The sequence below is a fragment of the Oncorhynchus mykiss genome, chromosome 7 (assembly GCF_013265735.2).
Source record: "Oncorhynchus mykiss isolate Arlee chromosome 7, USDA_OmykA_1.1, whole genome shotgun sequence".
Taxonomy (NCBI): Eukaryota; Metazoa; Chordata; class Actinopteri; order Salmoniformes; family Salmonidae; genus Oncorhynchus; species Oncorhynchus mykiss.
The window spans coordinates 13,684,480-13,709,805 of record NC_048571.1 but is presented as its reverse complement, the minus strand read 5'-3'; the positions used below and the strand labels follow the sequence as shown (position 1 = coordinate 13,709,805).

The 25,326-nt window shown below is 44.2% G+C and overlaps 1 protein-coding gene across 2 annotated transcripts; it reads left to right on the top strand.

Annotated features, from left to right (window-relative positions):
* On the top strand, positions 1-25,326 carry tubgcp3 (tubulin, gamma complex associated protein 3). Of its 2 annotated transcripts, none has more exons than XM_021608570.2 (21): positions 1-283; positions 1,168-1,275; positions 1,768-1,835; positions 1,937-2,011; positions 3,857-4,077; positions 4,661-4,815; positions 5,532-5,644; positions 7,915-8,109; positions 8,245-8,371; positions 8,460-8,626; positions 11,751-11,861; positions 11,970-12,078; positions 12,751-12,940; positions 13,064-13,199; positions 14,736-14,804; positions 15,459-15,594; positions 15,734-15,822; positions 15,927-16,058; positions 16,594-16,734; positions 22,211-22,327; positions 23,327-25,326. In XM_021608570.2, exons 1-21 carry the CDS (start codon positions 208-210, stop codon positions 23,486-23,488), a joined length of 2,697 nt encoding a protein of 898 aa, XP_021464245.1. In that variant the 5' UTR covers positions 1-207; the 3' UTR covers positions 23,489-25,326. The 2 variants fall into 2 exon arrangements, with proteins under 2 accessions (XP_021464245.1, XP_021464244.1); XM_021608569.2 differs by having other exon boundaries at positions 8,239-8,371.

The window sequence follows — 25,326 nt, the reverse complement described above, 5'->3', positions numbered from 1 at the left end:
GGAACCTTTAGTGCCATTGCCTTGTTTTGGAGGGTAATATTTTCATTTATTTTTCCCATCTCTTCTTGCTAGCAACGCTTTCGGCGGGTTCCGTTAAAATGGCTGTTACTGAGAGTGGAAACCCAAAGCAAGAGCAATCGTAGTGGGTACAACTGCATCCAATAGTGTCGCTGGCGTCTGATAAGGAAAACTAAAGACTGCAACGCAATGGCTGCCCTAGATCAAAAATCCCCCAACGTCCTCCTTCAAAGTCTCTGCTGCAGGATCACTGGGAAGAGCGAAGGTAGCTATGATGCTAGCTAGTTAGATTGCCCAGGCGCGGTTATGTGCAGCTAGCCTGGTCTGTTGCTAGCTAGCTAACATTTAACAGTGATGCTGATATAACAGTTGTATACCAGCGTTCAGCTCGCCATCTAGCTACAGTAGCTAAAGAAGTTTGTAGTTAAGTCAAGTTTGTGTGACAGCCAATGCTAGTTAGCTTAGGCTTGCTAGTAACTGTACACCTAGCCAGCCAGGTCAGAGATGGCATGCTATGTATGGACCACAGCTAGTTAGCCATCTAGCTAACGTTAGCGCGACCCTTATTTGTATTTAGGTGATGGCTATATCCAAGGCTTTAACTAGCTAACTACCAAAAGTGTGTCATAGCTAGATAGATATAGGTAGCTGCAGATACGGTTGACAACAGTCCAACCACGCCTTGTTTCAAATAAGTTAGCTAGTTAGGGATAGCCAGAAGGTTTGCCCAATAAATCTGACTTTGATACCAATTCTTGGTAAAGTTATACAGTCTGAAACAAAGCACTGCACAATCGTGGACATTTTCCTTACAAGCCAGAATGTTGAATACAATTACGTTTGAACTTACTATACCGGTTGTCTGTGCAGTTAAGTCTTTCAGCTGCTCGAAATATGAGACAAAATATTAACCGGAAAGTATTGTTTACCCGACTTTTTAGAGCGCAGGTACTAACGTTTAATTTTCTATCACTTGGCATGACTACCAGAAAGTGTAAGATTGGGAGCTAGCTACTGATTGAGGGGAAACGTTCTGCATCTGTAAGATTTGAACCAGTCTGAAAGATTAATTCACTAGTAGTGACATGGTTTGGGAAAAGCCGATATTCCATGCTCAATACTTCAACTCAACCCTATTTCACATTTCAGCTGAAGTAGCCCACCAGTTCCAGTATGCTGTGAGAGTCGTCGGGAGTAACTATGCTCCCACCATTGAGAGGGATGAGTTCCTAGTGTCAGAGAAGATCAAAAAAGAACGTGAGTGACCTATGACCTATTATTAGAGACAATAATGTGAGTGACCTAAACTGGACAGGTTTGCTGCGTGAATCCTCTTTGAGAGGATCCATCTCAACAGTCGAAAGTGGCATCTGCACATCACTGGTTTGCGCTTTCTCTGTTACCTTTGCAAACATGCATCCTTTGTTAATGTGGTCTTTTGTTGTTGTTTTCCCAGTAGAGCTTTTCTGTCTCGTGTTAAAGGTGACAGCATTGTACATTTGACAATAAAGAAATACGTTTGTTAGGAGTCTCCATAATAGTAAATCTCAATAGATTTTGTTTGTAGTCGGAGTAATGCCACTAATGACCATCTCATCGATCGCTAAGCATAGTAAATAAGATAAAAAAACAGCACTTACCCTTGTTCAGAGTGGAGTTGAGCCCCCTTTAATCAACTGTTTTTGGAATTGGTGTATGTCTGTTTATTTAGTGGTCTGATTCTGTTTGTCTTGTCCTTTGGTTCTCCAGTACTGAAGCAGAGGAGAGAGGGTGACGCTGCCCTGTTCTCTGAGCTCCACAGAAAGCTGCAGACTCAGGTCAGTCTTCTGTTCCAAATACCCTGGTGCATATGCATACTTCTATTGGCTTTGAAAGGAGAACCAATTGAGAATCGGTGTGTTTTGCTTTCCATTAACAGGGGGTGCTGAAACACAGGTGGTCCGTCTTATACCTGCTGCTCAGTCTCTGTGAGGACCCCAGGAAACCGTCCAGGGTGGGTATACTTGTCATTACACCACAGTGCTACACACACACACACACACACACACACACTGTAGGAGGAGGGCAAGGGACCCAGTGTGCCACACCACAGAGAGCAGGCAAACAGAAGAGAGCCATTACTGCTGGGACTGAATAAACCAATTGGGTCTGTACATACACACTAACCATAGCTATATATATATACAGTACAGTCAAAAGTTTGGACACACCTACTTATTAACGCATATGGAATCATGTAGTATCCAAAAAAGTGTTAAACAAATTAAAATATTTTTTAGATTCTGCAAAGTAGCCACCATTTGCTTTGATAACCGCTTTGTACTCTTGGCATTCCCTCAACCAGCTTTACCTGGAATGCTTTTCCAACAGTCTTGAAGGAGTTCCCACATATGCTGAGCACTTGTTGGCTGCTTTTCCTTCACTCTGCGGTCCAACTCATCGAAACCATCTCAATTGGGTAGAGATCGAGTGATTGTGGAGGCCAGGTCATCTGATGCAGCACTGTGTTGGGTCATTGTCCTGTTGGTGTGTTGGTGTGTTGGGTCATTGTCCTGTTGGAAAACAAATGATAGTCCCACTAAGTGCAAACCAGATATGATGGCGTTTCGCTGCAGAATGCTGTAGTAGCCATGCTGGTTAAGTGTGCCTTGAATTCTAAATAAATCACTGACAGTGTCACCAGCAAAGCACCATCACACCACCACCTCCATGCTTCACGGTGGGAACCACACATTCGGAGATCATCCGTTCACCTACTCTCACATAGAAACGGCGGTTGCAACCCAAAATCTCCAATTTGGACTCATCAGACCAAAGGACAGATTTCCACAGGTCTAATGTCCATTGCTCGTGTTTCTGGGTCCAACCAAGTCTATTCTTCTTATTGGTGTCCTTTAGTAGTGGTTTATTTACAGCAATTCGACCACGAAGGCCTGATTCACACAGTCTCCTCTGAACAGTTGATGTTGAGATGTCTGCTACTGAACTCTGTGAAGCATATATTTGGGCTGCAATTTCTGAGGCTGGTAACTCTAATGAGCTTATCCTCTGCAGCAGAGGTAACTCAGGGTCTTCCTTTCCTCTGGCGGTCCTCATGAGAGCCAGTTTCATCATAGCGCTTGATGGTTTTTGCGACTGCACTTGAAGAAACTTTCAAAGTTCTTGAAATTTTCCGTATTGACTGACCTCATGTCTTAAAGTAATGATGGACTGTCATTTCTCTTTGCTTATTTGAGCTGTTCTTGCCATAATATGGACTTGGTCTTTTACCAAATTGGGCTATTTTCTATATACCACCCCTACCTTGCCACTACACAACTGATTGGGTCAAATGCGTTAAGAAGGAAAGAAATTCCACAAATGAACTTTTAACAAGGCACAGCTGTTGATTGAAATGCATTCCAGGTGACTACCTCATGAAGCTGGTTGAGAGATTCCAAGAGTGTGCAAAGCTGTCAAGGCAAAGGGTGGCTACTTTGAAGAATCTCAAATATAAAATATATTTAGTAACCAACACTTTTTTTGGTTACTACATGATTCCATATGTGTTTTTTCATAGTTTCGATGTCTTCACTATTTTTCGACGTTGGAAATAGTAGAAATAAAGATAAACCTTTGTGTGTCCAAACTTTTGACGGGTACTGTAGATACAGAAAATGGAAGCATTATAATCCTCTAGACTGCATCATCACAAACAGTAATTCCATCGTGACCATGTTAGTTCTGTAGAACTCCATTAATAGCAGAAATAGCTATTCTATTAAATGTTCCATGTTATTCCACATTTTAATTATTTCATTGATACATCATTGATTTAATGATAGCATGTCATTCCCAGGTTGGCAGCTATGGGGCGCTGTTTGCCCAGGCCCTCCCCCGGGACGCCCACTCCACCCCGTTCTACTGCACCCGACCTGGGAGCCTGCCACTCAGCTACCCCGAGCGCTCGGGGCCTGGGGGCGTCCAGATCTCCACCAGCATGGGCACCAGTGGCATCAGCAGCCTGGGGGTGTACTCCCTCAACGGGCCCACACCCACCCCTCAGCCCCTGCTGGCCGGGTAAGGCCAATCGATGGAACCCTGTTTGTCCGGTCAGCACCCAGGACTCCGTAGTCAGTCGTACATGACTCTAGACTTTCTTCAGTGTTGTTCCTGTGGACTTGCAGGAAGTGTATGCTTTTGTTGTAGATCAGCACCACATCTGAGTAACCAATGAACCTTCAGAATATGAAGGGGTCTTAAATTAGTAGGACATGTTAAAAAAAATATTTTTCTTTGTAGCCATTTGTTGTAGCAGGGTATTTCCATTCCGTTGTGAGCATCAATTATGCATGTCCTTCTCCACAACCCCACAAGCACTTGTGTATAATTAGTCTGGCTATACTCGTCTAGTGCCAGGGTAAGTATCTGATTAGTGGGTGGTTGAGTGGATCATCATCAACACTATAAAAGTAATTTGGAGCTGAGGCATCATTAACAGGCTATTAATGGTAATGGTCCTACAAGACAGTTTGCATTAGGAGAACCAACATGTATAGGGGAAGTTTTTATGCATGTCGAGGGGGAGAAAAAATGTCTATAGTTACACGGATGTAAACATACAAAATGGTTCATTAAACATTTCTATGTTTGCTCTCTCCAGACACCCACCCCAGACAGCAGGGCAGCAGCTGGGCTCTCGGCTGGCGTGGGCCCTCCCCAACTCCTCCGCCCTTGCACCTACCTCACGGGCCCCGCTCGCCCCCTCACCCCTGTCCACCCGGGCCCCCAGGCCACGCCATGACGGGGACCTCACTGGTGAGTTGGGGGTGGGGACTGATATTGTTGGGATGTATAAGCCTACTTTTTTGTGTATGGAACTACATGGCGTAGTTGGGACATGCTTCACGGTTGGAGGACATTTTGTAACGTAGGCAGAAGTTGGGTAGGGGGCCTGTAATGGTAAAAGACTCTGCACAGTGGCTCTGCAAACTGAATACTCAATATTAAACAGAAAGAGATTAGGTCTGAGGGAAATGTACCAAGTCTGCAATGAAATGTTCCTGTTCTGCAGTAAGAACCACCTCACATAATCGCCTCATTTCATAAACCGTTTAGTTGCTCTCCCGGTATTTAATTTGTCTTGGTGCTCCTCTGACAGGGTTGGGGGCTGACTTAAATAGATATATAGAGAGATACAGCACCTACTCATTCCAGGGTTTTTCTTTATTTGTACTATTTTCTACATAGTAGAATAATAGTGAAGACATCAAAACTATGAATAACACATATGGAATCTATATATATATTTAGATTTGTTTAACACTTTTTTGCTTACTACATGATTCCATGTGTGTTAATTCATGGTTTTGACGTCTTCACTGTTATTCTACAATGTAGAAAATATATATTTTTTAAACAATTGAATGATGAGGTGTCCAAACTTTTGACTGGTACTGTAACTTTTATGGCTTTCGTTAATGTTGTCCTACTTTTTGTTGCTTTTCTGAATCCCTCGTTCTTCTTCTCTCCAGCGGAGGTTGGTGAGGCTGCACTGGTCAGAGACATCCTGTATGTCTTCCAGGGGATCGACGGCAAGTTCATTAAGATGAGCAACACAGACAACTGCTACAAGATCGACTCCAAGGTGACCTGAACATTCGGTCATACGTGAACAATGTCCAAGGTGTCTTTGGTATTTCAGTTTGTGCCCCTTGTTCCTGAAATATTTCCCTGACGAATGCAAAAACTGATAACCAACTTCATAAGCTATTTGACCTTTCACTGAGTGTACAAAACATTAGGGAACACCTTTCTAATATTGAGTTGCACCCCCTTTTGCCCTCATAACAGCCTCAATTTGTCAGGGCATGGACTACAAAGTGTCAAAAGCGTTCCACAGGGATGCTGACCCATGTTGACTCCAATACATCCCAGTTGTCTTGTTGGCTGGGTGTCCTTTGGTTGGTGGACCCTTCTTGATACACACAGGAAACTGTTGCGTGTGAAAAACCCAGCAGCGTTACACTTCTTGACACACTCAAACCGGTGTGCCTGACACCTACTACCATACCCACCCCCATTCAAAGGCACTTAATTATTTTGTCTAGCGCATTCACCCTCTGAATGGCACACATACACAATCCATGTCTCAAGGCTTAAAAATCCTTCTTTAACCTGTCTCCTCCCCTTCATCTACACTGATTGAAGTGGATTGTGTATGTGTGCCATTCAGAGGGTGAAGTGATGGAGAGAGCAGGTATTCCTAATGTTTTGTACACTGCGTATATGTTAGTTAGTCAACGTGTTGTGTTTACACGCACCATGGTAGGTAGGCTAGAGGTTAAGAGCGTTGGGCCAGAAACCAAAAGTCTCTGGTTTGAATCCCCAAGCTGACTAGGTGAAAAATCTGTCTGTGCCTTTGAGCAAGGCACTTAACCCTAATTGCTCCTGTAAGTCTCTCTGGATAAGAGTGTCTTGCTAAATGACTAAAATGTTTAATGTAGACAGCGCCGTACTTCCATCCATACTAGCTAGACCAGTTATTGACAGATTACCCTGTTTCATCGCTAGCTGACTCCCTGACATCATGGCTGTTGTAGATCCGTCCGACCGACAGCGTTTTTCAGATTCAGCTGTAGTGCTGCTGACATCATGGCTGTTGTAGAACCGGCCGACCGACAGCGTTTTTCAGATTCAGCTGTAGTGCTGCTGACATCATGGCTGTTGTAGAACCGGCCGACCGACAGCGTTTTTCAGATTCAGCTGTAGTGCTGCTGACATCATGGCTGTTGTAGAACCGGCCGACCGACAGCGTTTTTCAGATTCAGCTGTAGTGCTGCTGACATCATGGCTGTTGTAGAACCGGCCGACCGACAGCGTTTTTCAGATTCAGCTGTAGTGCTGCTGACATCATGGCTGTTGTAGAACCGGCCGACAGCGTTTTTCAGATTCAGCTGTAGTGCTGCTGACATCATGGCTGTTGTAGAACCGGCCGACAGCATTTTTCAGATTCAGCTGTAGTGCTGCTGACATCAAGGCTGTTGTAGAACCGGCCGACAGCATTTTTCAGATTCAGCTGTAGTTCTGCTGACATCAAGGCTGTTGTAGAACCGACCGACAGCGTTTTTCAGATTCATCGCTGCTGACATCATGGCTGTTGTAGAACCGACCAACCAACAGCGTTTTTCAGATTCAGCTGTAGTGCTGCTGACATCATGGCTGTTGTAGAACCGACCGACAGCGTTTTTCAGATTCAGCTGTAGTGCTGCTGACATCATGGCTGTTGTAGAACCGGCCGACCGACAGCGTTTTTCAGATTCAGCTGTAGTGCTGCTGACATCATGGCTGTTGTAGAACCGACCGACCGACAGCGTTTTTCAGATTCAGCTGTAGTGCTGCTGACATCAAGGCTGATGATCTGTTTCTGAAAAGGGTAAAAAGCTTGACAGATCAATAGTTGGCTCTTTGGTTAGGAGCCACATCGATGGTGTACCTCTATCATCCATCAAGGATTCATTACATTTCCTCCCTTCTAATATTCCTACAAATTACAGTCGACCTGTTTCAGCTATACATCTTCTCAGTGTTTAAAAATAAATCTATATATATATATATATAGCCTGCTGTCAATGCGCTGGCCTCGGATCACTGTATCGGACGAGAACACGGGAGCCAAATCTAGTCGTCAAGGGTGTTTCCTGGAGTCTTTTTGAAGTCATCAGTTACGCTATAAGCCCTATTCAATCTAACACGGTTTCCGGAATAATTAGAACAGAATACAGAAATGGAACATTATTAGAGACAATCATGTTTTATTATTCTGTCTAAAGTAGAGACGGTGAGTATCAACACCTCGTCGTGCCTGTGTGCCTGCGTGTGCATTCTCCTGTCGTAACTTCTCCAGTGTGTCCCTAGGTGGTTCTCTGTAAGTCTCTGAGGGACACCAGTAACCGATTGGCTGAGCTGGGCTGGCTCCACAACAAGATCAGGAAGTACACTGACTCGCGCAGTCTGGACCGAGCCTTCGGCCTGGTGGGACAGAGCTTCTGTGCCTCCCTGCATCAGGAACTGAAGGAGTACTACAGACTTCTGGCAGTGCTGCACTCACAGGTAAGACACACACCTTTCTCTACCTCTCAAAACACTGTACTGCCTTATTCAAGTGAATGAACTTTGTTCTTAGCCCTTGAAGAGGAAAACCCATTTAGGCTACAGGACATGTGAAGGTGTGTTTGACAGTTGCAGGTGGAGGATGACCAGGGAGTGAACCTGGGAGTGGAGAGCAGTCTGACCCTCAGACGTCTCCTAGTCTGGACCTACGACCCTAAAGTCCGCCTCAAAACCCTGGCTGCCCTCGTTGACTTCTGCCAAGGTAGAGTTGTGTGTCTGTGGCACCTGCTGATTGGTACCATCAAGTATCCATTTAAATAGTGTGTGTGGTTCAAATGTTGTGTGTGTAGGGAGGAAGGGAGGGGAACTGGCGTCAGCGGTCCATGCCTATGGGAAGACAGGGGACCCTCAGATGAGAGCTCTGGTGCAGCACATCCTCAGCCTGGTGTCACATCCCATCCTCAACTTCCTCTATCGCTGGATCTACGACGGAGAGCTGGAGGACACTTACCATGAGGTGACGCGCGCACACACACACCATATATTTAATGTACACACCATATATATATATATAAAATACATACATGCATACATACATATATATTTAATACACACACCATATATTTAATACACACACCATATATTTAATACACACACCATATATATATATATATATATAAGTCTGGTTCAGCCTTGGGAGCAATTTCCAAAAGCCTGAAGGTACCACATTCATCTGTACAAACAATAGTACGCAAGTATAAACACCATGGGACCACGCAGCCGTCATACCACTCAGGAAGGAGACGCGTTCTGTCTCCTAGAGATGAATGTACTTTGGTGTGAAAAGTGAAAATCAATCCCAGAACAACAGCGAAGAACCGTGTGAAGATGCTGGAGGAAACCGGTACAAAAGTATCTATATCCACAGTAAAACGAGTCCTATATCGACATAACCTGAAAGACTGCTCAGCAAGAAAGAAGCCACTGCTCCAAAACCGCCATAAAAAATCCAGACTACGGTTTGCTACTGCACATGGGGACAAAGATAGTACTTTTTGGAAAAACGTCCTCTGGTCTGATGAAACAAAAATAGAACTGTTTGGCCATAATGACCATCATTATGTTTGGAGGAAAAAGGGGGAGGCTTGCAAGCCGAAGAACACCATCTCAACCGTGAAGCACGGGGGTGGCAGCATCATGTTGTGGGGTGCTTTGCTGCAGGAGGGACTGGTGCACTTCACAAAATAGATGGCATCATGAGGTAGGAAAATTATGTGGATATATTGAAGCAACATCTCAAGACATCAGTCAGGAAGTTAAAGCTTGGTCGCAAATGGGTCTTCCAAATGGACAATGACCCCAAGCATACTTCGAAAATTGTGGCAAAATGGCTTAAGGACAACAAAGTCAAGGTATTGGATTAATCCTATAGAACAATTCAGAACTGAAAAAGTGTGTGCGAGCAAGGAGGCCTACAAACCCGACTCAGTTACACCAGCTCTGTTGGGAGGAATGGGCCAAAATTCACCCAACTTATTGTGGGAAACTTGTGGAAGGCTACTCAAAAACATGTGACCCAAGTTAAACAATTTAAAGGCAATGCTACCAAATACTAATTGAGTAGGTGTAAACATCTGACCCAATGGGAATGTGATGAAATAAATCTAATCTGAAATCAATCTTTCTACTATTATTATGACATTTCACGTTCTTAAAATAAAGTGGTGATCCTAACTGACCTAAAGACAGAGAATTTTTACTAGGATTAAATGTCAGGAATTGTGAAAAATTTAGTTTAAATGTATTTGGCTAAGGTGTATGTAAACTTCCGACTTCAACTGTGTAGATAGATATATATATATATATATATATATATATATATATATATATATATATATATATATATATATATACACATATATACACACACATTTTTTGTCCATGACAATAACATCAAATTGATCAGAAATACAGTGTAGACATTGTTAATATTGTAAATGACTATTGTAGCTGGAAGCTGATTTTTAATGGAATATCTACATTTATCAGCAAACATGTGTTCCAATGGCACGTTATTCGCTAATCCAAGTTTACCATTTTAAAAGGCCAATTGATCATTAGAAAACCCTTTTGCAATTATGTTAGCACAGCTGAAAACTGTTAGGCTGATTTTAAAGAAGCAATAAAATTGGCCTTCTTTAGACTAGTTGAGTGTCTGGAGCATCAGCATTTGTGGGTTTGATTACAGGCCACAAAACACCAGTCTCAACGTCAACAGTGAAGAGGCGACTCTGGGATGCTGGCCTTCTAGGCAGAGTTGCAAAGTAAAAGCCATATGTCAGACTGTCCAATAAAAAAAAATATTAAGCTTGGCAAAAGAACACCGACACTGGACAGAGGAACTCTGCCTAGGAGGCCAGCATCAAGGAATCACCTCTTCACTGTTGATGTTGAAACTGGTGTTTTGCAGGTACTATTTAATGAAGCTGCCAGTTGAGGACTTGTTTCTCAAACTAGGGTGGCCTTGATGACAGCTTTTACATTTATTTTTACTGCTCTAATTAAGTTGGTAACCAGTTTATAATAGCAATAAGGCACAGCTAAGGGGCTGTGCCCAGGCACGCCGCGATGCGTTGTGCATCAGAACAGCCCGTAGCCATGGTATATTGGTCATATACCACACCCCATTGTTCCTTATTGCTTAAATATAATACACACACACACTTCCATTAGTTTGTCAAGGTCAGAGTCCGGATGGTAGTAACTGAGCTCAGGCTGAAGTGGACTCACAGACATCAGACAGGTTAATCTCTGAGCTGAGATGGAGGGAAAGGGGGACGGGAGAGGGGGAGGGGTGCGGCGGTCTTCCAAATGAGGATGGATGAGAGGACGGTAATGGGGAACTGAGTGATGGCCCTCTCTTCTCTCTCTCCTATCTCTGTCCTTGCTCTCCATCCATTTCCCTGTCTCCACAACTACAGGACAGTAGAACGCTGTGAATCTAGTCCTAATGCACCTGCTGCTGAATCGCCCTCTCAGACTCCGTCTACCTGAGACTAAGTGCTGATTGGGCAAGCACAGAGCACAGGAGAGTTGTAGCGGCTTTCAAGACCGACTGCCGAGCTATTCTCAGAAGGGAACGCTTCAAAGGGCACACTGGTTTTAAGCCCCCTGTATTGACCCTCCCCGTAGCAGGGCTAAGTGGTAGTTATGGAGCTGTTCCTTCCCAGCAGAGGGGAATGAGGGTATGGCTCTGAAGCTTACAGGCACCTCTGTCAGCCCAGGGGGCGGCTGGGAGGTGGCGTTAGACTGTAAACACTCATTATGACAAGAAGAGCGGAAATTAAAATCAAACTTTATATATATACTTTTTGTTTACTAAAAGGCTTTTCAATCCCCCTTGTTGTACCCCCTAGGAGAGAAGTCTTCACCTTGTAACACTGATGTCTACTTATCAGCATCCATTTTGGTTTTCAAGTTGAACCACTGGCTCAGAGACGATCATGACTGAGAGATGGAACCATCATTCACTTTCTTTCCATTACTGTAATAAGTATTCATTGTTGTAGTAATCTCCTGTGTTGTTCGGATATCGTTGAGTCCTGTCTTTTAAGGTGTGATTGTGATTTCTCTCCCTGCAGTTCTTTGTGGCATCTGACCCCACGGTGAAGACAGACAGACTGTGGCACGACAAGTACTCACTGAGGAAGTCCATGATACCCACCTTCATCACCATGGACCAGGCCCGCAAGGTAGACACACACACAAACACCAATTATCTCATCCTCAACGTAGAAAATACCAACTTTGCATTCACATGTTACTTTTGCTCGTTCTCTCTTTCTCTTCTGTCTCTGTAGGTTCTGCTCATTGGAAAGTCCATTAACTTCCTGCATCAGGTGTGCCATGACAGAACCTCACCAGGGAAAATCACCCCGGCCTCCAAGTCTACAGACTCTCCCAAAGATGGTATGCTCTCTGACCTCTCTCCCCCACCCCAACACAATGTGAAAGGGGCCTGTCAGTGGCTAGCTCAATACAACACAGGCATTTGGTGTTTGGTACACATTTGTACATAATATACCTCCAGAGAGTGTGTATTCAGCAGGCAGTGTCTTTCGACAGAGTAGAGAAGCCTTGGTCTTGCCATAGTAGTGTTTGTAGCTAGTGAGAGCAGAGCCGCATTGATCTGTTTGGCATCAGAACTGGTTGTACTGTTATGGTACTTACTGTCGTATCGACTGGATTTAGTCTCGCTCCTCTCTCCGTCGCTGATCAATGGTTTTACAGTTCCTTCCTTAGCCTCGTCCTTGAGGGGAATGACTGCATACTGACTGGCGTTGGAAGGGGAGGGGTTGGGTTGTATTTTTACCCTGTCTGTCCCAAATGCCACCCTTTTCCCTTTTATAGTACACTACTTCTGACCATAACCTTAAGGGTTAAAGGTAGTGCATTATGAAGCCCCCGGTCAAAAGTAGTGCATTCTGAAGCGAATAGGGTGCTATTTGGGATGCAGACTCTATCTTGAATTATAGATACAGAGTTCAGCAAACGGTCTTGAGAGATGATTTCAATATGCATCATGTTGTGCCAACTCCAGTACCCACATAATGACCACAGATAATAACTCTCTCTCTGTAGCTGCAGAGCTGTTATCAGACCTGGAGGGGGCGTTCCAGGGGAAGATAGATGCAGCCTACTTTGAAACTAGCAAGTACCTGCTGAATGTGCTCAACCAGAACTATCTGCTGCTGGAGCACCTGCAGGCCATGAGACGATACCTGCTGCTGGGCCAGGGAGACTTCATACGCCACCTCATGGACCTGCTAAAGTTCGTATACACACATACACACACACACACACAGGTGTACAGACAGATGGGTACGCACAAATACACACCCACCCACCCCATCCTACATGTCATATATATTGACGTTAGTGTTTGTCCCTTCAGACCAGAGCTGGCCCGCCCAGCCACCACTCTGTACCAACACAACCTGACAGGCATCCTGGAGACAGCCGTGAGGGCCACCAACGCCCAGTATGACAACGCTGAGATCCTCAAGAGACTGGACGTACGCCTGCTGGAGGTAGGCTGCAGCTCATACCATTACTACTGTCATAGGCTACAGCTCATACCATTATTACTGTCATAGGCTATAGCTCATACCATTACTACTGTCATAGGCTACAGCTCATACCATTACTACTGTCATAGGCTACAGTTCATACCATTACTACTGTCATAGGCTGCAGCTCATACCATTACTACTGTCATAGGCTACAGTTCATACCATTACTACTGTCATAGGCTACAGTTCATACCATTACTACTGTCATAGGCTGCAGCTCATACCATTACTACTGTCATAGGCTACAGTTCATACCATTACTACTGTCATAGGCTGCAGCTCATAACATTACTACTGTCATAGGCTACAGTTCATACCATTACTACTGTCATAGGCTGCATCTCATACCATTACTACTGTCATAGGCTACAGTTCATACCATTACTACTGTCATAGGCTGCAGCTCATACCATTACTACTGTCATAGGCTACAGTTCATACCATTACTACTGTCATAGGCTACAGTTCATACCATTACTACTGTCATAGGCTGCAGCTCATACCATTACTACTGTCATAGGCTACAGTTCATACCATTACTACTGTCATAGGCTACAGCTCATACCATTACTACTGTCATAGGCTGCAGCTCATACCATTACTACTGTCATAGGCTGCAGCTCATACCATTACTGCTGTCATAGGCTGCAGCTCATACCATTACTACTGTCATAGGCTACAGCTCATACCATTACTACTGTCATAGGCTACAATTCATACCGTTACTACTGTCATGGGCTACAGCTCATACCATTACTACTGTCATAGGCTGAAGATCATACCATTATTACTGTCATAGGCTACAGCTCATTCCATTACTACTGTCATAGACTGGAGCTCATACCATTATTTCTGTCATAGGCTACAGCTCATACCATTACTACTGTCATAGGCTACAGCTCATACCGTTACTACTGTCATAGGCTACAGTTCATACCATTACTACTGTCATAGGCTGCAGCTCATACCATTACTACTGTCATAGGATGCAGCTCATACCGTTACTACTGTCATAGGCTACAGTTCATACCGTTACTACTGTCATAGGCTACAGCTCATACCATTACTACTGTCATAGGCTACAGCTTATACCATTACTGCTGTCATAGGCTGCAGCTCATACCATTATTACTGTCATAGGCTACAGCTCATACCGTTACTGCTGTCATAGGCTGCAGCTCATACCATTATTACTGTCATAGGCTACAGTTCATACCATTACTACTGTCATAGGCTACAGCTCATACCATTACTGCTGTCATAAGCTTTATCTCAGTGGGCTAACACGGTATTGAGTCAGGGGTTTGAAACGCAACCTGGTAACCCGTTGCTCAAGACTGTTAGCCCTCTGAACTGAAGCCTAGATGGTTGATGTCTGGATGCTGGATGTACATGTGTCAGAGTTACCTACTGGATTTCAAACTGTCAACTTGGCACCATGTTATCCCTCTGAACTAAAGCCTGGTCATCAACCCATCTGTGCTCCTTCTGTAGGTGTCTCCCGGGGATACAGGCTGGGACGTCTTCAGTTTAGACTACCACGTAGAGGGTCCTATCGCCACGGTAACCACAGCACTTTACATACATACACATACCATCCTATCTGGTGTTGCCTTGTCTCTCTCCACACACACACACCCTCTCAAGCAATCCAAAAAGCTTCTCCTCTTCTCTCTTCATTCATCCATAAAAGCCCACCTGGAGCATCTGAACGTTGTTTCTTTCTGTTCTGTTATACAGTGGGGCAAAAAAGTATTTAGTTCTCCCACTTAAAAATATGAGAGGCCTGTAATTTTCCTCATAGGTACACTTCAACTATGACAGACAAAATGAGAAAAAAAATCCAGAAAATCACATTGTAGGATTTTTAATGAATTTATTTGCAAATAGACCTCTCATCTTTTTAAGTGGGAGAACTTGCACAATTGGTGGCTGACTAAATATTTTTTTGCCCCACTGTACATGTTCATTCAAAGGCCACCAGTCAATCATGTTAGATGAAGTCAAGTGCTGGCTGGTGTTTTTTGTGTTGTTCTGTGATATGGTGAGAGAACATGTGTAAATGCTGTGCTACCCTGTGACAGGTGTTCACGCTCTCTCTCTCTCTTCACGCTGTCTCCTTTGTCTTTCTCTCTGTCTAATTTGTCTCTCTCTCTTTCTCTCCTTTGTCTCTCTCTTCTTGCTTTCTGTTTCTCTCGCTGGTTCTGGCTGTGGCAGGTGTTCACACGGGAGTGCATGAGCCACTACCTGCGGGTGTTCAACTTCCTGTGGCGAGCCAAGCGTATGGAGTACATCCTCACCGACATCTGGAAGGGACAGATGTGCAACGCCAAGCTGCTTAAGAGCATGCCAGGTGAACACACACACACACATGCACGCACGCACACACACACACAACCATGCAGTTCCCTCTCACCTCCAGCAGAGGGAGACATGTACCGAAGAGCTGTAGATAAGGCAGCCAGGGTAACATGTTAGATGTTGTGTTACAGAGCTGTCTGGCGTGCTGCACCAGTGCCACATCCTGGCCAATGAGATGGTCCACTTCATCCACCAGATGCAGTACTACATCACCTTCGAGGTCAGGGGCTGTACTTTTTTTCCTTCTTCCTCTCTAATCCTCTCATTCCTCTCACACTCTCCCTCCTCCCCTGTCTGTCTGGGTCTGTGGCTGTGTCTGTACAGGTGCTAGAGTGTTGTTGGGATGAGTTGTGGAACAAGGTAGAGAAGGCCCAGGATCTAGACCACATCATCGCTGCCCACGAAGGATTCTTAGACTCTGTCATCTCCCGCTGCCTACTGGACACCAACAGCAGGGTGAGACACACGTATGCTCATACACTCTAACAGGCACTTACTGACGTCCACTTCTCTTTTACCTGCACTGTTGGCGCTTAAAGGGATACTTCGGGATGTTGGCAATGAGGCCCTTTATCTATTTTCTCCAGAGTCAGATGAACTTGTGGATAAACTTTCATGTCTCTGTGTCCAGTATGAAGGAAGTTGAAGGTAGTTTCATGACCCAATGCTAACTAGTCTTACCGCAATGACTGGAAGTTTATGCGTATCTACTAGCATGCTAGCAGATAGCCATAGATTTTGTCATTGTGCTAACGCAAGTTAGCAATTGCGCTAGAGGTAGTTAGCAACTTCCTTCAAAGTGCACGCAGAGACATAAAAAAATGGTATCGGCGAGTACATCTGACTCTGGGGAATTAGATGAAGGGCCTCATTGCCAAAATCTCTAAGTATCCCTTTAAGAATTTCCCTGAACCCAGCTATTACATCTGCGACCCTGTACATGTGACTAATAAACTCTAATGTCATCTAAAATGTTTTTCTCTCCCGCTAGTCCTTGTTGAACCAGCTGAGGGCGATCTTTGACCAGATCATAGAGTTCCAGAGTGCCCAGGACTCTCTGTACCGCTCTGCCCTGGAGGAACTCACCCTGCGGCTGCAGTACGAGGAGCGGAAGAAGCAGAGGGATTCTGAGGTAGAAGGATCGGGGCTTGAAGTGGACTGAAATGGATGCCAGCACTTAGGGCTGTTACGGTGACCGTATTACCGCCACACCTGCAGTCATGAGGGCAGTCAAATTCCACATGACTGATTAGTCAGGGTAATTAGGCTTCTCCAAGCTCTGATGCTGCTGCTGCTGTTGTTCATTAGTAGTCTACTAAACTTGATAACTGCCTGGTACTCAGCACTCTAAAATCAATGCAAATGTAATTGAAAATCTAATCAAAAACTTCATGAGAGCTCATGTTGCGCACATTTCTATAGGCTATGCAATTGTGTGAGAAAACAGAGTGATGGCTTCTATTAAAAAGAGGAGGATCCCATCAGCTTTCTATTGGCTAAGCCTACTATATTAGATTTTTTTTAAACTTTCCTAATATTAAGCACATTGCTTATATGTACAACAAGAGTATATCCTACTGGCTGGCATGAAAATAAATGCGTCCTCCATTTGCTATTTAAGTGCCTAGATTTTTATCCCTCTCCCCCAGTTTTGAGACAGGTGCATGATAATGGTCCATTCTAAATCAAAACAGATTTCACATATATTATTTAGTTTATGTAAAGACCAGATTAAATCAAGAACAGTCTGATGGGTGACAATATTAGCCTATCACTTAAGAATGATATATTATAACTTTCTTTTGCAACTTTTTCAATCATAGTCCCACACCTAATGTAGCCTAGCCCATAGGCCTATATGTTTTGATAGGGTTTGTATCACAACTAAAGTGGCCAAATAACTTCTTAAAATGAAGCACATTAATTTGCTTTACAAAGGGTGTAGCGCCTAACTGGCATACATAAACAGCACGTGAGTTTCAAGTTTGGGGAAGATAATTTTCACCATAAAAATGCACCTTTTTATAATAAAAGCATTACATGCATAATCTAACTTTTGATAATGGTGTTTTCCAGTTAATGGAACATTTGAGCTTGTAGCCGTGTGCGCATTGCTGCGGTTATAATGTGAGGAAATAGCCTAATAGTTTATCAACAATTTAAGCTAAATGTTCTGATCTGTTGCGTCAGCCTCATTGCGTAAAAAAAATGTTTCTTTGATGCAAGAGGTTGTATTAATTTGATCTATCACATCCCACAACTGTCCCAGACTGTTTGGAATATTTATTTCTCACACAAAATATAGAATAGGTCAACATTTGTACTCTGGGGGGTAGTGCTTTTGCTGTTCATTAGGCCTACTCATCTTGTTGGCTGACAAAAAGTAAATGTGGACAGTTCTTCCAACATCTTCAATATGCACCTCGGAATTGGATAAGGATGGGTGCAGTTGCGCCCCCGATGTGTCTGTCTTCACTTGTAGCCTGTGAGAAAGACTAGATCACGTGACAGAGAGCCAAGTGAGTGAGAGTTGCTTTTTTTAGGGGCATTACGGCCACACGAAAGGGATGCCGCTGGGAAATTCGAGTCATTATCAAGTGCCGGTCAAATTATAAATGAGAGACTGATGAAGTGTGTACAGTCTGCACAAAAAACAAAGCAGAGCTCATGCCTTTCAAGCAACTTTTCTCAAATCCTCATTAGAGTCACATCATGCAGCCTTAGAATGTATTAAAGATCAAAACATACAGCCCAACATTTGTATCACAACTAAAGGTACATAAATAGCTCTAAATTAAGCATATAGGAGTACCTGTTTCTTTTGTTAATTGCTCAACACAGAATAGCCCATGTGGGCGTTTGGAGAAAGCATCCTTTATATTTTATTTAGCTTTGTTCAATTGTATTCTTCATACTATAAAAAACGATAAAAATAATGCCACAGAATTCTAAGCAAATCTTGTCTGCTAAATGAGTGTAGCCCACAGCCATTTGGCACAGCCAGATCAGGACCTTTCAGAGTATGCTATTATGTTCTTCTGAAATAGACTACATTTTCATCATGTCATGTTTCTTTAGACCTGACTAAAATAAATAATGGATTTATTGTGAAAGTGTGGGCTGTATTACATGGATTTATTGTGAAGGTGTGGGCTGTATTACATGGCTTTATTGTGAAGGTGTGGGCTGTATTACATGGATTTATTGTGAAGGTGTAGGCTGTATTACGTGGATTTATTGTGAAGGTGTGGGCTGTATTTCATGGATTTATTGTGAAGGTGTGGGCTGTATTACATGGATTTATTGTGAAGGTGTGGGCTGTATTTCATGGATTTATTGTGAAGGTGTGGGCTGTATTACATGGATTTATTGTGAAGGTGTGGGCTGTATTTCATGGATTTATTGTGAAGGTGTGGGCTGTATTACATGGATTTATTGTGAAAGTGTGGGCTGTATTACATGGATTTATTGTGAAGGTGTGGGCTGTATTTCATGGATTTATTGTGAAGGTGTGGGCTGTATTACATGGATTTATTGTGAAGGTGTGGGCTGTATTTCATGGATTTATTGTGAAGGTGTGGGCTGTATTACATGGATTTATTGTGAAGGTGTAGGCTGTATTACGTGGATTTATTGTGAAGGTGTGGGCTGTATTTCATGGATTTATTGTGAAGGTGTGGGCTGTATTACATGGATTTATTGTGAAGGTGTGGGCTGTATTACGTGGATTTATTGTGAAGGTGTGGGCTGTATTACATGGATTTATTGTGAAGGTGTGGGCTGTATTTCATGGATTTATTGTGAAGGTGTGGGCTGTATTACATGGATTTATTGTGAAGGTGTGGGCTGTATTACATGGATTTATTGTGAAGGTGTGGGCTGTATTACATGGATTTATTGTGAAGGTGTGGGCTGTATTACATGGATTTATTGTGAAGGTGTGGGCTGTATTACATGGATTTATTGTGAAGGTGTGGGCTGTATTACATGGATTTATTGTGAAGGTGTGGGCTGTATTTCATGGATTTATTGTGAAGGTGTGGGCTGTATTACATGGATTTATTGTGAAGGTGTGGGCTGTATTACATGGATTTATTGTGAAGGTGTGGGCTGTATTACATGGATTTATTGTGAAGGTGTGGGCTGTATTACATGGATTTATTGTGAAGGTGTGGGCTGTATTACATGGATTTATTGTGAAGGTGTGGGCTGTATTACATGGATTTATTGTGAAGGTGTGGGCTGTATTACATGGATTTATTGTGAAGGTGTAGGCTGTATTACATGGATTTATTGTGAAGGTGTGGGCTGTATTACATGGATTTATTAGACTTTTTGAAATGTAGACATTCCAAAGGTCTGCATTGGTGTGGAAGCCAGGGGATGCTGAATGTGTTAATGTTCATTAACGGTCTGTTACTGTGAGACTGGCAGTTATTTGCTTGACAATCACCGGCTGACAAGGTTTATATTTAGGTTCCGGTACTCTGCAATATTTTTAAGCCAATATTCTATAAGAGGTTGCCGGTACTCAAGCAGTAGAACATTTGAGGTGTTGTATTTCAGTACCGGTGTGTACTGGCCCAATTCAACTACCTATAATGATGATATCTTTTAGTTATAGAGCGTAATTGGAGGAACATGTAGTCTTCAGAGAGTCCCATGTCCTGTTTGTTCTAAGTCGTCTGGAACCCAGCCAGGGGCCAACTCAAGTTCCCCCTTAATGGCCATTGGCCATGCTGGTGTTGTTGTCATTTTATTGATTTAACAGGCCCTGAGCATCAGAGCATTAAACTTTAAGTGTTAGAAAAACAAACACAGCCTCGCCGTTTGCCAAGTTTCTCTTTTAATAGCTTGTAAATAAGACTGAGGTCCAAGGGAAGAGGGTTTGGGGTGACAGAAGATGTTGGTCAGTGATGGGGGGGATATTGGATTTTATATTAACTTTAAATATTGGCCGTTGAGTGTGTTTACTTGAATGAGAAGTATGTGAGTAGAGAAGACGTTGAAGGTCATGTCTCTATGGGGAGAATGCTGGGGTCATAGAGTGGGAATCTGTAACAGTTTAGTGTGGGTGTTAGTTACTCATTTACTGAAGTCAAGAGATGGCACTGGTTACTCTTTCAAATCAAATTCTATTAGTCACATGCGCCGAATACAACAGGTGTAGTAGACCTTACAGTGAAATGCTTACTTACAAGCCCTGAACCAACAATGCAGTTAAAAAATATACAGATAAGAAATAAAGGTAACGAGTAATTTAAAGAGCAGCTGTAAAATAACGAGACTATATACAGGGGGGTACTGGTACAGAGTCAATGTGCGGGAGCACCGGTTAGTTGAGGTAAAAGGTCCATGTAGGTATAGTTATTAAAGTGACTATGCATAGATGATAACAACAGAGAGTAGCAGCGGTGTAAAAGAGGGGGAGGGGGCAATGCAAATAGTCTGGGTAGCCATTTGATTAGATGTTCAGGAGTCTTATGGCTTGGGGGTAGAAGCTGTTTAGAAGCCTCTTGAACCTAGACTTGGCGCTCTGGGACCGCTTGCCGTCTGGTAGCAGAGAGAACAGTCTATGACTACGGTGGCTGGAGAATTTTAAGGGCCCTCCTCTGACACCGCCTGGTATAGAGGTCCTGGATGGCAGGAAGCTTGGCCCCAGTGATGTACTGGGCCGTTCGCACTACCCTCTGTAGCACCTTGCGGTCGGAGGCCAAGCAGTTACCATACCAGGCAGTGATGCTACCAGTCAGGATTCTCTCGATGTTGCAGCTGTAGAACCTTTTGAGGATCTGAGGACCCATGCCAAATCTTTTTAGTCTCCTGAGGGGGAATAGGTTTTGTCGTGCCCTCTTCACAACTGTCTTGGTGTGCTTGGACCATGTTAGTTTGTTGCTGATGTGGACACCAAGGAACTTGAAGCTCTCAACCTGCTCCACAACAGCCCCGTCGATGAGATTCGGGACGTGCTCGGTCCTCCTTTTCCTGTGGTCCACAATCATCTCCTTTGTCTTGGTCACATTGAGGGAGAGGTTGTTGTCCTGGCACCACACGGCCAGGTCTTTGACCTCCCTATAGGCTGTCTCGTCGTTGTCGGTGATCACTGTTGTGTCACCTGCAAACTTAATGATGGTGTTGGAGTCGTGCCTGGCCGTGCAGCCATGAGTGAACAGGGAGTACAAGAGTGGACTGAGCACGCACCCCTGAGGGGCCCCTGTGCTGAGGATCAGCGTGGCGGATGTGTTGTTACCTACCCTTACCACCTGGGGCAGCCTGTCAGGAAGTCCAGGATCCAGTTGCAGAGGGAGGTGTTTAGTCCCATGGTCCTTAGCTTATTGATGAGCTTTGATGGCACTATGGTGTTGAACGCTGAGCTGTAGTCAATGAATAGCATTCTCACGTAGGTGTTCCTTTTGTCCAGGTGGGAAAGGGCAGTGTGGAGTGCAATAGAGATTGCATCGTCTGTGGATCTGTTGGGGCGGTATGCAAATTGGAGTGGGTCTAGGGTTTCTGGTACCACACTTTGATACCACACTGATGCTGCAACAACAAAGTTCCTTCTGAAACTTGACACCTCTAATGTTGCCTGTCTGTGTGTGTGTTTTCAGGGTGAGTGGGGCGTGACTGCTGAACAGGAGGCAGAGGAGAACAGGAGGATCCAAGAGTTCCAGGAAACCATACCAAAAATGCGCTCTCAGCTACGGATACTAACACACTTCTACCAGGTATGGGTCTTACTCTCTTCTCACTGCCACAGTGGCTTTCACTAGGACAGTCTGGTTGTCTGTGGTAGTGTTCAGTGGATAGGACAGTCTGGTTGTCTGTGGTAGTGTTCAGTGGATAGGACAGTCTGGTTGTCTGTGGTAGTGTTCAGTGGATAGGACAGTCTGGTTGTCTGTGGTAGTGTTCAGTGGATAGGACCGTCTGGTTGTCTGTGGTAGTGTTCAGTGGATAGGACAGTCTGGTTGTCTGTGGTAGTGTTCAGTGGATAGGACAGTCTGGTTGTCTGTGGTAGTGTTCAGTGGATAGGACCGTCTGGTTGTCTGTGGTAGTGTTCAGTGGATAGGACCGTCTGGTTGTCTGTGGTAGTGTTCAGTGGATAGGACCGTCTGGTTGTCTGTGGTAGTGTTCAGTGGATAGGACAGTCTGGTTGTCTGTGGTAGTGTTCAGTGGATAGGACAGTCTGGTTGTCTGTGGTAGTGTTCAGTGGATAGGACAGTCTGGTTGTCTGTGGTAGTGTTCAGTGGATAGGACAGTCTGGTTGTCTGTGGTAGTGTTCAGTGGATAGGACAGTCTGGTTGTCTGTGGTAGTGTTCAGTGGATAGGACAGTCTGGTTGTCTGTGGTAGTGTTCAGTGGATAGGACCGTCTGGTTGTCTGTGGTAGTGTTCAGTGGATAGGACAGTCTGGTTGTCTGTGGTAGTGTTCAGTGGATAGGACAGTCTGGTTGTCTGTGGTAGTGTTCAGTGGATAGGACCGTCTGGTTGTCTGTGGTAGTGTTCAGTGGATAGGACAGTCTGGTTGTCTGTGGTAGTGTTCAGTGGATAGGACAGTCTGGTTGTCTGTGGTAGTGTTCAGTGGATAGGACAGTCTGGTTGTCTGTGGTAGTGTTCAGTGGATAGGACCGTCTGGTTGTCTGTGGTAGTGTTCAGTGGATAGGACCGTCTGGTTGTCTGTGGTAGTGTTCAGTGTATAACATCTGTGGTTGGTTGTGCTCCTTCTCAGGGCATAGTGCAGCAGTTCTTGGTGCTGATAATGACTAGTCCAGACGAGAGCCTGCGCTTCCTCAGCTTCAGACTGGACTTCAACGAGCACTACCGGGCCAGAGACCCCCGTCTGAGGGCCTCACTGGGGGCCACCAGGGGGCGACGGCCCTCCAACATCTGACCTGACGCACACCACCATGTCACAACATAGGGACAGAGAGCCACACGGAATCTGCCTTGATAGTATTTATATATGACATGAAGATGACATCAAAGTAGGGCTAGATGGAATCTGTTGTGATGACATCACAATAGAACCAGACAGAACATTGACATCACAAAAGAGCCAGACAGAATCTGTTGTGATGACATCATAATAGAGCCAGGTGGAGATAATACCGCATTCAAAACAACTAGGAACTCTGAAATCTCCGACTTCAGTGCGTTCAAAACAACTGGGAACTCGGTAAAAAACAAGCTCTAACTGGGAAAAATCGTTTTGAACGGTCATCCAACTCGGAATTCCAAGTCGGGAACTCGGGCCTCTTTCCAGAGCTCCGACTTTCCGACCTGAAGATCACTGACGTCATGATTTGACCTAGTTTTTTTCAGAATTCCCAGTTGTCTGTTCAGTGATCTTCAGGTCGGAAAGTCGGAGCTCTGGAAAGAGAACCCATAGGAGGATGCTGTAGTGGTGACTTCACAGATTCCATTTGGCCCTGCATTTTAACACCTCGAGACAAATAGGGCTAACTGGGATTCATTTCACTATGACATAAACAAACAGAACATTTTGAAACCCTGCCTCCTCCCCCAATGTCATTGGCAAATTACTCACACAAACAAACACACACGCTCAATACACCATACACACATCCACGTTTCCCACTCTTTCACAGTCCCCTCTTGGGAGGTGTGGTTTTAGAAGCCTGTCATTTTAGTAGTCTGCCTCCAGCCTCCAGCTGTGTTCACCCTCACCTCTTTGAGGTGTCTGATAGGCTACCATCACCGTGTGAATTTCATATTGTACATTTGATAATGAACAGAATGTCTTGATTTGATTGGTTTGTTTTGATGTTCTGTGAATATTTTGTTTAGTTTTTCTTACTGACGTTTGTTTATTTTTCATACCAGTGTCTTAAAGTCTGCGGTGTGTTTTATAACTGTTAATAAACACTTATAGCTGTTTAACAACGGTATTATGGAACCAACACAGCAGGCTCCCACCCACCTCTCTAAAGAGATTCAAAAACAATGCCCACAGCCCCTAAGGCTAAAAGACTGACAGACGTTAGGATTTTATTGGTGTTTTGTATTATTTAACTGGGTTTCTCTTGATTCTCCTTGCAGACTGTGGCCTCTGTTCTGCTTGTGAATCTGTCATGTTGAACCAGCTCAATTCCTTAATTGTACAAGACAGATTTGTCAAACGTGTTGCACCCAACTTATGCCACTTTTCTCTCCTGACCACTCAGACAACCCTGGGAAAATACTTTTGTCATAGTGCGACATTAAACCTTGAAGAAGCTACAAGTGGAATGGTGACAAAACTAGCCTTTCAAACCCCCCCTATGATGGACTATACTGTAGTGTTCGGGTGCATCTCAATAGTCAGAGGTGGCTTCCTTGCCTCCCTAACCTTTTCACTGATCTGAAAGCGATATGGAAGATGCTTACCAGGACTTGCTTTCATTCACCTGTCAGCAGAGCGGATGAAGGAAAGGAGGCAATGAAGCTATTGTCTGCGTCCTAAATGGCACCATACATAATAGGGCACCATACATAATAGGGCGCCATTTGAGATGCAGAGTTGGAGATGTTTTAACCTCTCCCAGCAGGCTCCCCTGTCTTTCTTTCCAATCACAAGTTCTCATCAGGGCGTGCCAAGAGAAGACGCTACTGCAAGACCTCTGTCTGTAAATCCTGTCCATTGTATAGCACAGATGTATAGAAATGTCATGCCATGGACCCAAACATCCTGTCATCTCTTTAATAATAAAGTCAAGTTTTTTAACAGTT

Excerpts from the sequence above, each read along its gene's own strand:
- tubgcp3 (XM_021608569.2), top strand. The coding sequence starts at position 208 with ATGGCTGCCCTAGATCAAAAATCCCCCAACGTCCTCCTTCAAAGTCTC. Across the intron at positions 2,012-3,856 it reads ACCCCAGGAAACCGTCCAGG|GTTGGCAGCTATGGGGCGCT; the intron begins GTGGGTATACTT and ends TGTCATTCCCAG. Across the intron at positions 22,328-23,326 it reads TACTAACACACTTCTACCAG|GGCATAGTGCAGCAGTTCTT; the intron begins GTATGGGTCTTA and ends GCTCCTTCTCAG.